At 41.2% G+C, this 13,458-nt stretch overlaps 1 protein-coding gene across 1 annotated transcript in view; it reads right to left on the reverse strand.

Moving 5' to 3' along the window:
* The window catches only part of LOC103536546, a 29,583-nt gene extending 18,382 nt beyond the window's left edge, over window positions 1-11,201 (reverse strand). The window contains exons 1-5 of the mRNA XM_030460693.1: window positions 11,092-11,201; window positions 10,387-10,485; window positions 9,636-9,796; window positions 8,661-8,785; window positions 8,175-8,304 (exon numbers count right to left, since the gene is read on the reverse strand). Coding sequence (XP_030316553.1) covers window positions 8,175-8,304; window positions 8,661-8,785; window positions 9,636-9,796; window positions 10,387-10,485; window positions 11,092-11,115 — 539 coding nt within the window. The 5' untranslated portion in view covers window positions 11,116-11,201. The remainder of the gene's footprint in view (window positions 1-8,174; window positions 8,305-8,660; window positions 8,786-9,635; window positions 9,797-10,386; window positions 10,486-11,091) is intronic.
* Between the last annotated feature and the right edge of the window lie 2,257 nt (window positions 11,202-13,458).

Genomic DNA, 13,458 nt, shown 5'->3' on the forward strand with positions numbered 1-13,458 from the left:
GGAAAGAATTGTGAGAGGAGAATACTGTGATTTAACCCTTGCAGACTGACAGGAAGGAGCATCCTCAGGCAGGAATGTAGACTCAGTGCCACCATTAACAAGGGTGCCTTGTGCATCTCTACCTACCTGAGACATGTAGGTGACAGTAGAAATTTGAAAGCCAATTTGGAATGTTCCACCAATCCCCAGGACAGCGATCATTTGAAAGAGCCCCCGGTACTGTGCCTGCAGAAGTAAAGCAAAATATTCTTGAGCTTGCAGCCTTAAAGAGACAGTGTCCTGACTGAAGGTGCCTCACTGCTGTGTGAAGGCTCAGGACTCAGCCGTAGCCAGGATATAAATTCTGCAAGCTCTCACAAACATCTGTGTGTCAAGATGCCACCACTGCCAACATCCCGTTCTGCTCCCTGCCTTTCAAAACCTGCCTGACATCTTTTGCATTAAGTAATTAGGAATTATATTTAACAAAACTTTTTTTGGCAGGCAAGCAAACCAAATCATGTATCAGCAGTGATAATATTATCATCAGTAGAGTACAAAAATGTCATAGATGTAAATACCTCAAGTACTCACCAGGTTTGATAGGAAGCCTGTCATCTCTGGCTGGGGCAGGCTGTCCAGTGTAGGATGTGTCTTTGTCATCACAGCTTCTGTGTCTCTATCTCCTGCCTGCTGGTATGTATGGCACTGGGCACTGGCCTCAGGGACCAGAGTTAAATTTTTACTATTTTGCCTTCACTCACTTATATTTACTTCAACTGGACAAAGTTAACACTGCCAGATTAAAGATTTCAGGAAATAATTGCATCTAGTCCAGTCTGCAGGGGAAAAGTTTCAAAGGAAAAGATTGTTTGCACCTGTAGGGTAGTGAGAGCTTTGGAAAGGGAAAAGAGAATTGTTTGGGCAAGAAAAATCTAAACTTTTTTCCAGGAGGAATAAAACACTTCTATGATACAGACTGATAACTGTCTGCTGTAATCTACACAAAGCAAAAAGCAGCTGGTACAATGTTTAAATATTGTTATTTATTAGTATGTAAAGTATGTGGTGTTCTGTTTCAGATACATTGGTACAGTAAATATTGTTCATTAGAGGACAAATTGGCAAATTTTGAAGCATCCAGCCCTTCACTGGGCTTGAAGTAGAAGCAGTGAATTTCAAAGCCTATTTCTGCTGCTCTGGCTTAGGTATGAATTAGGTTGCACTGAGGAAGGGTATCATCTCTTGCCTGGTGTTTATGAGGATGTTTGTTGGCCAGGAGTGGTGAAAAGAGAGTAAGAGGTGTTATGACACAGCAGAGGCTTTAGGAATAAAACACCTTGTCCTGGAGGCTCCACTTGATACAGCCAGTAACTGCAAGACCACTTACTCATGAGAGTACCCAAAGGAGGTAAATATTGCCTTATGAGTTAGGATGGGACAACTGGGATCTTAATGTCTCAGGTTTCAGTTTTGAGTGTTACAGACACAGAACAAATCCAAAATTGGTGTTGAAGCCATTGAAAAAATCACCTCTGGTTTCTAGATGCTCCTCTTTTGTGACATAAACCCCAAACTCTAGCTGTATGTGGCTTCTGCTAGAGATAGAACTTGGAAGAAAGAGTTTTGTCTGGAGCTTTCTTCTCATTCCTGCTTTCCAAGTTTTTTGCTTGTGCTTAGTCATGCCCGGGACTTTCCCCCACCCCCAAGGCTTAGGGTGGGGGCTGGTGGGGCAGTGGAGTTGTACTGAAGCCCTGAGTCATCTCCCAAGCTCGCCCTCGGGACTTGTACTTTCAGTTCATAAAACACAGGATGCAATTATTTACAGAGAAGTTTGCTGCAGATCCTGTGAGTCTAAAGAAATGAGAAGAAATGTTAATAATAAAACCTTGGTTACTTGTGTAATTCCAACTCTTGCCTATATAACTGTGTAACAAGCAATGTTTATTCTGGCTTGCAATAGCATTTAGAATTATTTCTCTCGTTCTTTTTCTGCACCTTCTGCTTAAGTAACCATCTGTTCATGTTTACTTTGTGGGATTTCTGTTGATGTTTTTCACAGCAAGTGGACAGTGCTTAAAATGGATGGATTAGGTATTTCAGTGATTTGACAGGGGGCTCCTTCTGAATGGGGACATTTTATGGCATAAGTGCTCCCCATTTTGATGCAGCAAGTGAAATCAGATTTAATATAAAATCTTACCCAGATTTCAGTTGCCACTCACACTTTAAAAACAGAGCTTCTCTCTGTCTATTCCTTTAGAAGCAGCAAGCACATTATTTTAATTTTTTTAATAGAAACTCCCCAGATCTCAACACTGATAAACCAATATGAATGGTTAAACTGCAGAAAGATAGGGTTATGGTCTAACTCTAAGGAGGTACAGTAACACCCTTTGTAACTATGTCAGAAAACAGAAAAATTGATCATGCTATATGTCGGTAGAAGAGTTTGGGGAGAGATCTGATTAAATGCTGCAGCAGTCAACAGCACTAACAGCTCTTGAACAGCAGCAGTGCATGGGTGCTGTGGAGCATAGCAGTGGTAAAGTGTAGTATTGTGTGCTGATGTGCACTTGTGGAGTGCAGTGTGCCCTTGGCCAGCACACAGCTAGCAGATGTTGGCTGTCACAGCCTCTGCTTTTTTTCTTTTTTCTTTCTTTTTTTTTTTCTTTTTTTTTAGTAGTTAATTTTTTACAAAATGGACTGAGTTTTCAAAGTGCCTGCTCTCTCTGTACTCTCTCAAAGTGTCTTACTTCTCATCCCATACCTGGACTCTGGTTCTCTACTTCTCAACACTGTGTGTATATTTCTTAACCCTTGTGTCATCCATGAGGTACCCAGAGTAGGGCTGAGAGCATTGCTTACACTGCAAAAATGTGCTCCAGATTTTGCTACAGGTAAAATGTCTGGAGGGTGCAGCCAGTTTGCTCCAGAGGATGCAGGTGAGAGTTCTTCTGTACCAAATGCCCAGGGATTGGGGCTGATCCCTGACAGTCATGATGGAGACAATCGATTACTTGATGTCAGCTCAAGAAAATAGAAGAAAATTGAGTTTTCTTTGTTATTCTACCTGGTATTTACTCGGATACAGTGTTCAGGATGAAAACTACGTCCTCTACAGTGTGATATTATAAAGAAATTGCATGAAAATTGTTTGCAAAAACTGTATTTGTGTTTTATCCCCTCTTCATCTTGCTCTTAATCCTCGGCAGTGCTTTCTTACAAAGTACCAAACATAGGGACAAACACAGGGACAAACCCTGCTTCTTTAAAATGATAGAAAAGGAGAAAGACTTGAAAAAGAACTCATGTGTTACTCCTGAAAATATTTTCCATCTGCCAGTTCTGAGAAGTGTCTGTACTTACTCATGTCTTCCTTCTAAAGAGCTGTTTGAGGAAGAAGCATTTTCATTGTCATGAAAGGCAAAGATGTATATAAAACAGGACTGCTTGGAGTAATGACAAGCTACCTGTCAGTTACTTTTTGGAATACATTTTATTGAGAAAAGTCCATGGTAAGGCTTATGTTTCAGTTCAGTTTTGAGATAGGGCCATGGAAGTTGCTTATGGTGATCTATCAAAGCCTTGTGCAGAATGTCTTTTCTTCAGTAGAATTCTTCTCCACAGTCTGATGACTTTTCTTCTTAAATTGGCATGTTTTGAATTCTTCTGTGATTTCAGAAATTGACTTCCCTTTTGTTTCTGGGAGGAATAGGTAGATGAGAATTGCTGAAATGACCAGGACAGCAATAAAGATGAGGAAGCAAAAAGGACCAAGAAGCATCTGGAGATAAAAACAGAATAAGATGAATGATTTCCCTTACAACACTTGATCCTATAGATTCTTGTATCTATCCCATGGATACAAGACATTTCATCCTACTCCCTGTCCAGACCATCCTAGAAAACTAGTTTAAATTAATAAAGTCAAAGAGAAGATTTTAATCAAATTACATACGACAGCAAATGGGAAAAGCATTCCAGTGAAAGTGAGGCCCAGCCAAATGATGATTCCACCAATGACAAAAGCAGAGGACCTTGTTGAGAGGGTGAAGATTTCAGTTGTGACAGATACGACAGCTCCAGCTGAGGAAAAAACATTTAAAAAGCAATAGAAATATCATTGCAGTTAACCATTTCCTCCAAGGTGAATGAACTGCTGTCACTGGTCAGACATCCCCAGCAAATCAGGCTACTGAGATCATCTAAATTTGGGTAGCACAACCATCTCTACCTAAATTCCAAGCAGACTTCTCTTATGGTCCATGAAGGGAGATGGACACCTCTGAAGTGCAGTTTCTATTCACCTAGGAAGTATGAAACACAGAGATGAATGGGCCTAATGGGGCCTCTGTTGCCCATAGGAGACACCTGGATTCTGCTACCGTGAGAATTCTGTCACATTTTCAAGACATTCATGCTCCTCATATACTGCCCTTACAATATTGAAGGCTGCCATTTTAACTTGGAGCCTAATAACCAAAAGGGAACTTTCAGAGTAAATATTGGTCTTAGGCAAGTGAGGTTCTAATGGAGAGTTGTAGGTTTTGTTCTGACATTTCTCATATAGGTGATTCAGGGTGACATTAGGGGAGGATGCAATGGTAAGAGACAGATGATACCTCTGCCCTTAATCAAAGACAGTGATGGACCAGATGAGCCTGTAGGTACTGAATAACATTCACACCCTCCAAAACAAGTCTTAGTGTACTGATTAACAGCTTGTTCTTTTGTTGTTATTGGTTTGTTGTTTTTTTTTCTTAAACCTGTAGTCCAGTGAGGGAAAACAGGATCCTGATTCATTAGGATCTGCATAGTTTCAAGTAATTTGTTAAAGAAATAGTTTCTTGAGACATTAATTCGTGAAGCTGTTGATGTTCTAAGATATATTCCTACAGTCTGGTTCTCTTTCCATACATTCATGGCCTGTGCTCATCCATAGGGTCCAAGGTGTCCTGATGGATTTTTCATTGTTATACTCACCTGGCCCTATTCCATAGGCAATGATGAATAAAAAGATGAGAATTACACTGCAATAACGCATCCAGGGGAACTGATCCTAGACAAAGGGAGGGAAGAGAAGGAGAAGTAATTTTATAGCTGTATACAGCTGATCCAAACACACAGGACAAATAATATTTATGAAAAAGCCCAAAGTGCTGAGCTCTGTAGGAGATGCTTACTAGAGCTACTGATCTTTCTGTACTGAATACAGTGGAAGGCCAAAAGTAGCCTGCATTGTGATATCTACAGAGGGGAGCTGACCTGGCCTGAAAAACAACAAATTCCAAAAGAATAATAGCATGAGGAAACTGTTACTGATTTAATTCAATTATCTGAATTAGACAACTTTGGAGCAGTATTCAAATCTCATGTGAACCAGATGATATCTCTTAAACAGAAAGAAGCTTAAAGTTTGGGGTTTTTTTTCTGAGACAACAATTGCAAAGCAGTGACAAACAGTGGCACTACTGAAGCTGTGACACTGGGTTCCTCACAACTTCCCATCATCCTGACTGGAAGTATCTGGATAGCTGAATCACTGGTAACAAAGGTGGAAATTTGTGGTTGGTCAGAGGGTTCAGGAGGCGTGGGATAGCAAATGGGAAAGGTGACAGCAGGGATGTACATCCAGGGATTTAAAGGACAGCAGAACAGGACAGGGGTGAAGTTTGGAGAGGTCAGTCAGGCAAAAAAGCTATGGCAGGCCAATGGTTTTACAAAATGATTTTCACTGACTGTTAGAAAGCCTGGTTTAAAGAGGTGATCTACAAGGCAGGGCAAAAATAGCCCTGCAGAAGGGCTGTGAGTTTGTATTCAGGAGATATTCTGACCTACAGTTTTGGATGTGAAAGCTAAGGCTGGCTATCTGCTGTCCTGCACAGAGATTTCTGATGCAAGTCCACTCTCAGCCAGGCATTTGCTTACACTCAGGAGAAGGCTCATCTCAAGCAACACCAGGATCAGTGCCATCAGCAAATAACCACCCCACAGGAGCAGCCGGCGTCCAAACCGATCGATAATGGAGCTCTGGAGAGCAGAAAAAATTGGATATCACTGCAAGTGTGGCAAAATCCAACAAATCAAGCATTCTTCTTGAATTCTTTTTACTTTAGAGAACACAAATCTTTGATGGGTACCATCTGTTACTGCACTGAATTCCTTCTAGCCTCTCTAGTACTACAAATTACTGTTGTAAGCACTGTAATCAATGGAAACAGGGTATAACTCCATTTGAATATATAGTAGTTCACAAATAAGTGGAAATAAGCATGCATATTCATGTTTGAGTGACATTTCTCTTATATTTATGAATAAGAGAGGAATCTTTAGAAGAAATGATGGAGAATGAAGATGGAAAGAAAGATGTAAAAGGTGGGACAGAATTTGGAGCAGATGGTAACAAGCACCTTACAAATTTATGCAGTACCACAGAGAAATTCTTTCATTCATAAGGAGAAGATGAATTTTCTTTAAGGAAGAATAGAGTCAAGCCACATCTACTTTAGCTCTTATAGCCCCAGAAAGGCTGACTTACACAGAAGATGATAGAGATGATCTCAGAGATAGAAACTCCTAGAGATACATATGGGATTATGCTTTCCTGCACGCTGGCTGTTCGAAAGATTTCTGAGGTGTAAAAGGTGATCTGGAAAATAAGAAACATTTTCAAAATAAACATACAGGTGTGATATGAGCTCATTCAGCATCACTTGTTACTTGCAAGAACTTCTGCTGACTTGGAATCACTTATATTCCCACCTGAGAAGTTCTCTTAAAGGTATGAAGAATATGAGTGATGATACCACTGATATTCACAGGCAGTGGGGTCTGTGTGAGGAGGAATAAAGTAGATCCAGAGGAAAGTGACAAGTAGGAATTGTGGTGCTTTGGTTACTGAATAGTAGATCTAAGCATGGAAATGGGGTATACTCAACTGCACTCAGGCCACAGAGCTGTAGACTCAGTAGAATGAGGAGCATGATGCTCAGCTGTGGGAACACAGACCGTTCTTTCAGCAGCTCCAGGACATTCATGATTTTGGTGCCTTTTGTTACAGCCTTTTCCTTCATCATGTCATCAAATTCTGTGTGGTAATTCCCTTCTCCCCAGAGTTGCTTCATGGCTGCAGAAGAGACAGAACAACTAAGTATACTCCTCAAACACCTGATCCACTCAGAGTTCTGTCTTTTTCAGCTTTTAATGACAAACATTTGCAGTTCAGCCCATGCTTTGATTCACCAGCCACTGAGCAAAGACCTAGACCATTGCTTACTGGGAACTTTCCTGGAAAATAGCTTTCAATTTGCTCAAGCATTTAGGTGTAGCACTTAAAGATTTATGATTACTCTGCTTAATCTGGAAGACTTTAGTTGTATACTTATCAAGAACGTTGTAGCTGGCTAAAAGAAGCTGATTCCCTTTATTAGCTTCACTTTCACAAGAGTTATTCTTTAATAAACTAAAGATCTAAAGTTTTATTTTACCTTTCAAGCAGCCAGCCTTGTCTCCTTTCTGCAGCAGGAGATAGGCAGGGGACTCAGGAAAGAATGGCAAAAAGAGCAGTTGAATCAATGCCACCAATCCAGAGAAGGACAATAACACATTCCACATGTCTTCAGTGCCTAAAAGATCTCTATGAAAGCAGGTTAGAGTGTATGTATAGTCCAGTACAATTATAGTCTATAGATGGTTTGGTATTTTCTAGATCCTGGACTAGTTTAAGAGTGACAATATACATAAAGACCTTGGAAAGATAAATTGAAGTAGAAAATATTTAGGCTTCATTTATTTGAACTTCAAGACTGAGATTTTTTTTTGTAATTCAAATATTTTCTAAAGATCAGTGGGGTTTGAATATTCCCACAACATCCCTCTGAACCAAAACTGCAATTCTGCATGAGATTATCAAGAAATTAGCAGAGATTTCAGATCTCAAAAGTTTGCTGAGTGTTTACATACAATCCTTTCAACAGAGGAATTGTGTCTCCAGAGATGAATTCATCCTTTCTCAAGGGAAAAGCTTTTCTCTCCCCAGTGTGATATGGAAACCTCAGCAACTGGTATGGGGTAGGTGCATCCTTTTTGACATCCTTTTTTAACCTAAGTAAAACCCCACCCTTAGTGTATGTCTGTTTCTAGGACTGGGAGAACAACACAGACTATAGGATGAGAAGGGGAAGCACAAGTACCGTAATCCAAGAATTCTTGCTACAGCTTTTCCTAGTGCAAGAAACACAGAGGAGGTCACATTTACAAATCCACGCAACTTCTTGGGTGAGATCTCTCCAGCATACTGAACATGGGCATTCATATGTATTCCTAAAGTGGAGGAGACAAGAGAGAACTAAAGCTATAGGAAGCAAGAGAAGGGCTCCCTTTTCGTTTTACCTTCAGCTAAAGGTAGCTTTCTTCTCTCTCTTCTGAGCTGTTGGCTATATATCCTCCACGATAGTGGCTGAAAATGTACCTTGGACTTTAAGCCAGATGTTTAGCTAATCCATCAGATCTCTCTCCCAACAAGACCTCTTGAAGGCAAAGGACAGCTCCTCTTGCCTCCTCCCAGCTGGTTCCTTGTTCCACTGGGGTTACTGTGAATGCCTGGGTACTCCCAGCTGGAAGATTTCTGTATCCACCCCAAAGAAGTGACTTTACCATGGAGCAGTGGGGAGTCCTACCAGCACCGATGCCCTCGAGGAAGCGCCCGGTTAGGATCATCTCAAAAGACTTGGCTCTCCTACTGAAGCCAGTCAGCAGGGTGGCTATTATCAGGACCACGTCGTTGAGCAGGAGACTTTTCTTCCTACAGCAGCAAAGGACATGACCCATGTTTTACTTTTTCATCTTTGACTAATGTCTGGCTGTTCTCTGGATTTACAGACCAAGCCATGGCTTAGGGGACAACTGTATCTGGTTATGAAAAGGCCTGGTGTCTTTGCAGAAAAAAAGAGAGAAGCTGGATTCCTTGTTTCCATGCTATGTGAGCACATCGTGAGGCTGAAGGATCCTGCAGGATAAATACTGATAAAGAGCATCCTTTTTCACTTCTTCCCTGTGGGCAAGGCTCCCATCTCAAACTCTGCATGTACCCCCAGAACAAGACAAATCCCACTTCACTGAGAACTTTCACTGACTACCTCGAGGTAGAGAATTCTGTCTTTGTCCTTTATGGCCACCCTCAAAGAGAAGGTTCTGAGTTGTGGCCTGGTGGACTTCTGCTTATCTTTGCTGTAACAGATTATTACAAAGGAATGAGCATGCACAATTTTTTTACAGGCTGCCATTGATTATAAAATAAAAAAAAGCCAAAAAAAAATGTTTTGCCTACAAAATATCCATCCCTTATGCACTACTGCAGTGTTGTTGAGCTCCCTGGGGCATTATAGGCCAGTAAAGAAATTTCAGAAATGTGTTTTTTACTGAAATTTCAGCAAAAACCAGGAAATGTGTGGCACCAAAAATTGTGACAAGGGAATCAGATACAGTTGCATATTCTTCCTTCTAACATACTCAGGTGTGGTTATACACGCTGGGGAAACCCTGCACCAGAAGGGGGCAGTGAGAATTCTGACATCCCTTCTATTAGGTGAGTAACATTCACCTGCTCCCCTTGCTGCAGCCCTGAGTAGTGAGCTGCTGGGAAATACACTTACTTTCCATATTTTGCAGCGAGGTAACCACTACACAGACACCCCAGCATCCCACCTACACAGTACACAGACACCACGCAGGACCAGAGGAATGTGAGTGTCTCCTGCTGCAGCACAGACCCGTAGCGCTCCAGCCAAGTTTCGTTGATAAACTGCTGAATATACTGGGACAGAAAAGCAGATTTTCATTGCACTGGGGTGCTAATCACAACATTTCTCTATAATGTTTGCAACTTTAAAAAAATAGATTAATGCTCATGACTAAAATCACAACCATGGGACAGTTGTTTGCAAATTAGGATTTCCTTCAGCCTCGTAGTGTAAGAATCTTTCAGAAATTAATTATACTCTTTAGTCTGTTAAATCTGGGCTCTCCTACACCAGAATATTGGGACTTCACTGTTCTAGTGAAGTGCAAATGTTCTTTTTGCAGGTGGTGGATATAAAGAGAAAAGGGCTGAAGGCTGAGATTCAGTCAGCAGGTTTTTAATCTTTTTTCCCCATGGCATAATCTTTAAGGAGGTTGTTTCAATATGCTGTTTCCACACAATGCTGTGGGAAGTTGTCTTTAGAGCACAAAGTCCTTACAATCATGCAAACTCATTTTGTTCTTCAACAGTGACCAGTAGAGTATGGCTTTGGAATGAGCTGGGAATAAATTCACATGGCAACACCTAATAGGTTTTTGAGAGCATATAAGGTCTAACCTGGTGGAGAACAGTTACAATTATGATTTTATGAAGCCTTTGCTTACCGGAGAAGTATAATTGATCACAGACATTTGAAAACCAGAGAGGTGGGTCCCACCAATTCCTAGTACCAAAATCATTAGCACCAGCTTCCGGTATTGAACCTGCCAAAGATGAGGAAACACATCTTAGCCTCCTGATACCAGCATGGCTTTCAAACCAGGACATAAATTGCAAGCTTTAGTATTTTCACAATTCTAAGATTAAGAAGCTTGTAAAATACAAAATCAATTTTGAATTTTGCAATAATCGAGCAAAATTGCAGGGAGATTATTAAGATGCAAAATTGCACAGCCCTTTATATTCCTCTCCTGCTTATTAGAAGTCTGAAAAGATGCTGTTAGTTCTGCTAGTTCTTTAGGCCTCTTAAAACTTTTCTTTTTCGTTTCATTTTTATTAACCCCACAGTAAACTACTTGAATGTCTTCTATTTGAAATACTGTGTATCCATGATGTTTACTGGATTTTAGAGCACTCTTCACAAGCATATATATTTCTCCCCTGGTTTCCCAGGTCCTCTTATAAACCCCTCAATCTTTAATTTCCAATATATTTTCTGGAGATGCTATGTAGTCAGTCTTATTGCTGCAGCAGTGTTGTTCCCAACCATGTTCGCTTTTGCTCAGTTTTGTTACAAGTTTTTTTTCTGCAGTCTTTAAAGATTGTGATGCTAGTGACTAGGGCTAGAAGACAAGAAGTTGGATACTCACCAGGTCTGAGAGGAAACCAGCCATTTCCCCTTGAAAACCTGCCTGCTCTGAGAGCCCTTGTCAAGTCTGTCAGATGAGAGATATGGGTTTTGTGCTTTGATTATAAGAATTTGGGGTTATAGCACAGAAGTTAAATTCTAACTATGTGGCTTTTGGTGAGTTGTGTCCTCCTCCAACACTGGCCAGGGCCTCTTTTTGCTGGTTTAATTATTCTAAGACCCAGATATGCCAAGCTGATTACAACACTGATAAATGTAGTGGGAGCACTCCCCCTTACTCATGCTCTAAACCAACTCTGTGTTCCTGTTGTGCAAGGAGTCAGATGGTGCTACCATTTTCCCTTCCCTTCCCATCTTCCTCTTCACGTCCCTGACAAGCAGCTTAGGCAGAGTGTGTTTTCCCCTCTCCAGTCTAGTACAGACCTAAGACACTTAGGGTAGTAGCTTAGCTGTAATGCCTTTTCTTGCATGCTAAGAGATGTCCCAGTTACAAGACATGAAGTATCTCAATATTGGCATATTGGGTCCTTGCTAACACCCAGTTCTTAAAGGATCAGGCTGTTTCCAGAACCTCTCAGTAGCCCCACTCTTACGTCTCTGTAACAGTGGAGATGGCCCACTGTGTGCCAGAGCAGGATTCACATTCTGTTCTGGGTTGAGAATTACTTTTAAGTACTTTTCACCTTAAATTCAGCTAAGGACTGTTTACAAAGAGTGTAAGTTAATTCTTGCTTCTTTCAGGCTTCTGTGTATTACATGTAACATTCTGTACTACACTGAACACAACAGAGTTCACTCTAGAGTACAGATTTCACTGCCTATAGGTAGTGCCAAAAGGGGAGGTGGGAAGGTGGGGTTACAACTCTGGAGGCAACCAAAGTTTTTCACAGGAGCAGGGTGGAAGCCCTGGCATTCCTCCTACTGTTCCCAGGGATTGCCAGCAGCCTCATGTTTTCCCTGGCCATGTGCCCTGCAGCATGGGGTGAGCTTGCTGAGTCACACCTTGACCTTTCTCCTGCTGGATGTCTCTCCAAACCCTCTGCCTGGGTGTCTTGTTGCACTTGTGTGATCCTGGAAATCAAATACATACACAGCAGATTCACCAGTACTTCTTTAACCTTTATTCCCAATATGGCAGTGTTAATGATTTACCACCCTTTCCCTCTTGCAGACAGCATTTAGTAGTAGGAAGGAGGAAGGGAAGACACTTGTAAGTGTCTTGTAAGACACTAAAAACTTCCTCACTGGGAACCAGTGTGGTTGAGAAAGACCAGGCCAAATAAAGGCTTTTAAACTGATTAAGGTCTTACCTAATCCTTTATTTTCAAAATACTTTAAATTGTTTCTGCATTTTTGACCAGAAGAAGGAATGTACGTTGGTTCTTACTGTGGTATTGTGCCTTGAGGCTTATACATTGTTTAGCTTTGTTTGTAGTATGATTGTCATTGGAAGGGTGGCTGTGTTGGGGTAGTCCACTTTGCTTGGGATTAGCCCTTGGCACTGCTATAAATATTGTTAAGAGGGCAGTGTGGAGATAAAGCAACAGGAGCTTAGGGCTCCAAAAGGAAATGACACTCAATATTCAGGTTCTTCTACAAATTCTATTGTGCAGCATCTGCACAGTAGAGTAGTGAAGGTCTCATTTCCAGAATAAGACAGACATAATACTCCTTGACCCCAACAACACAGTCCCAGAGGATGGGCTCTGCTCTGTCCCTGACTCTTCAATCAATGAAAGCCAAATCCAGGCATCATCAGTTTTTCTGCTTATTTATTTCCTTAGCAGTAAACTGCAAAGCATGAAGATTAAGAGTGTGTCACATTGTATAGCAATGAATACAAAAAGTGAAGCCCATTTTACCACATTTTGCAATGAAAATGTGGAGTATTCAGAGACCTGAAGAGATCAGCAAACAATCAGACACACAGACTGGATTCTTCTGGAGAGGCACCACTCTTTTTTGTGGCATCAGTAGCAGGAACTCAGTCCCACTGAACCCCAGTGTTCCTTCTCCCTGTTATGAAATAACTCCAGGCTCAAGACATGCTACACAGTCACTGCTGATGAAGAAGGAACACCTGCCCACTGTGGATTAGCCCACTCATGATTTCCTGCAGCTCTGCTTTCATTATTCATTCTTTCTTTCAGTCACAGAGTGTGGTCATAAGCTCCTCAAGAAAGTCCTAGTTGCTTCTTACACCATGTGCTTGCTCTCCTCTGGACTGAAGCTCCTTCTCAGGGAAAGCTCAGCAGCACTGGCTTGTTAATAAGAGCAGATAATTTCAGCAAGAAAGCTCTGGCTTTTTTTTGTCATAGTTTCACAAGCGTGTTGTACACATGAACCTACCAGACTCACTTTCTCCAAT

Source organism: Calypte anna, chromosome 15 (assembly GCF_003957555.1).
Source record: "Calypte anna isolate BGI_N300 chromosome 15, bCalAnn1_v1.p, whole genome shotgun sequence".
Taxonomy (NCBI): Eukaryota; Metazoa; Chordata; class Aves; order Apodiformes; family Trochilidae; genus Calypte; species Calypte anna.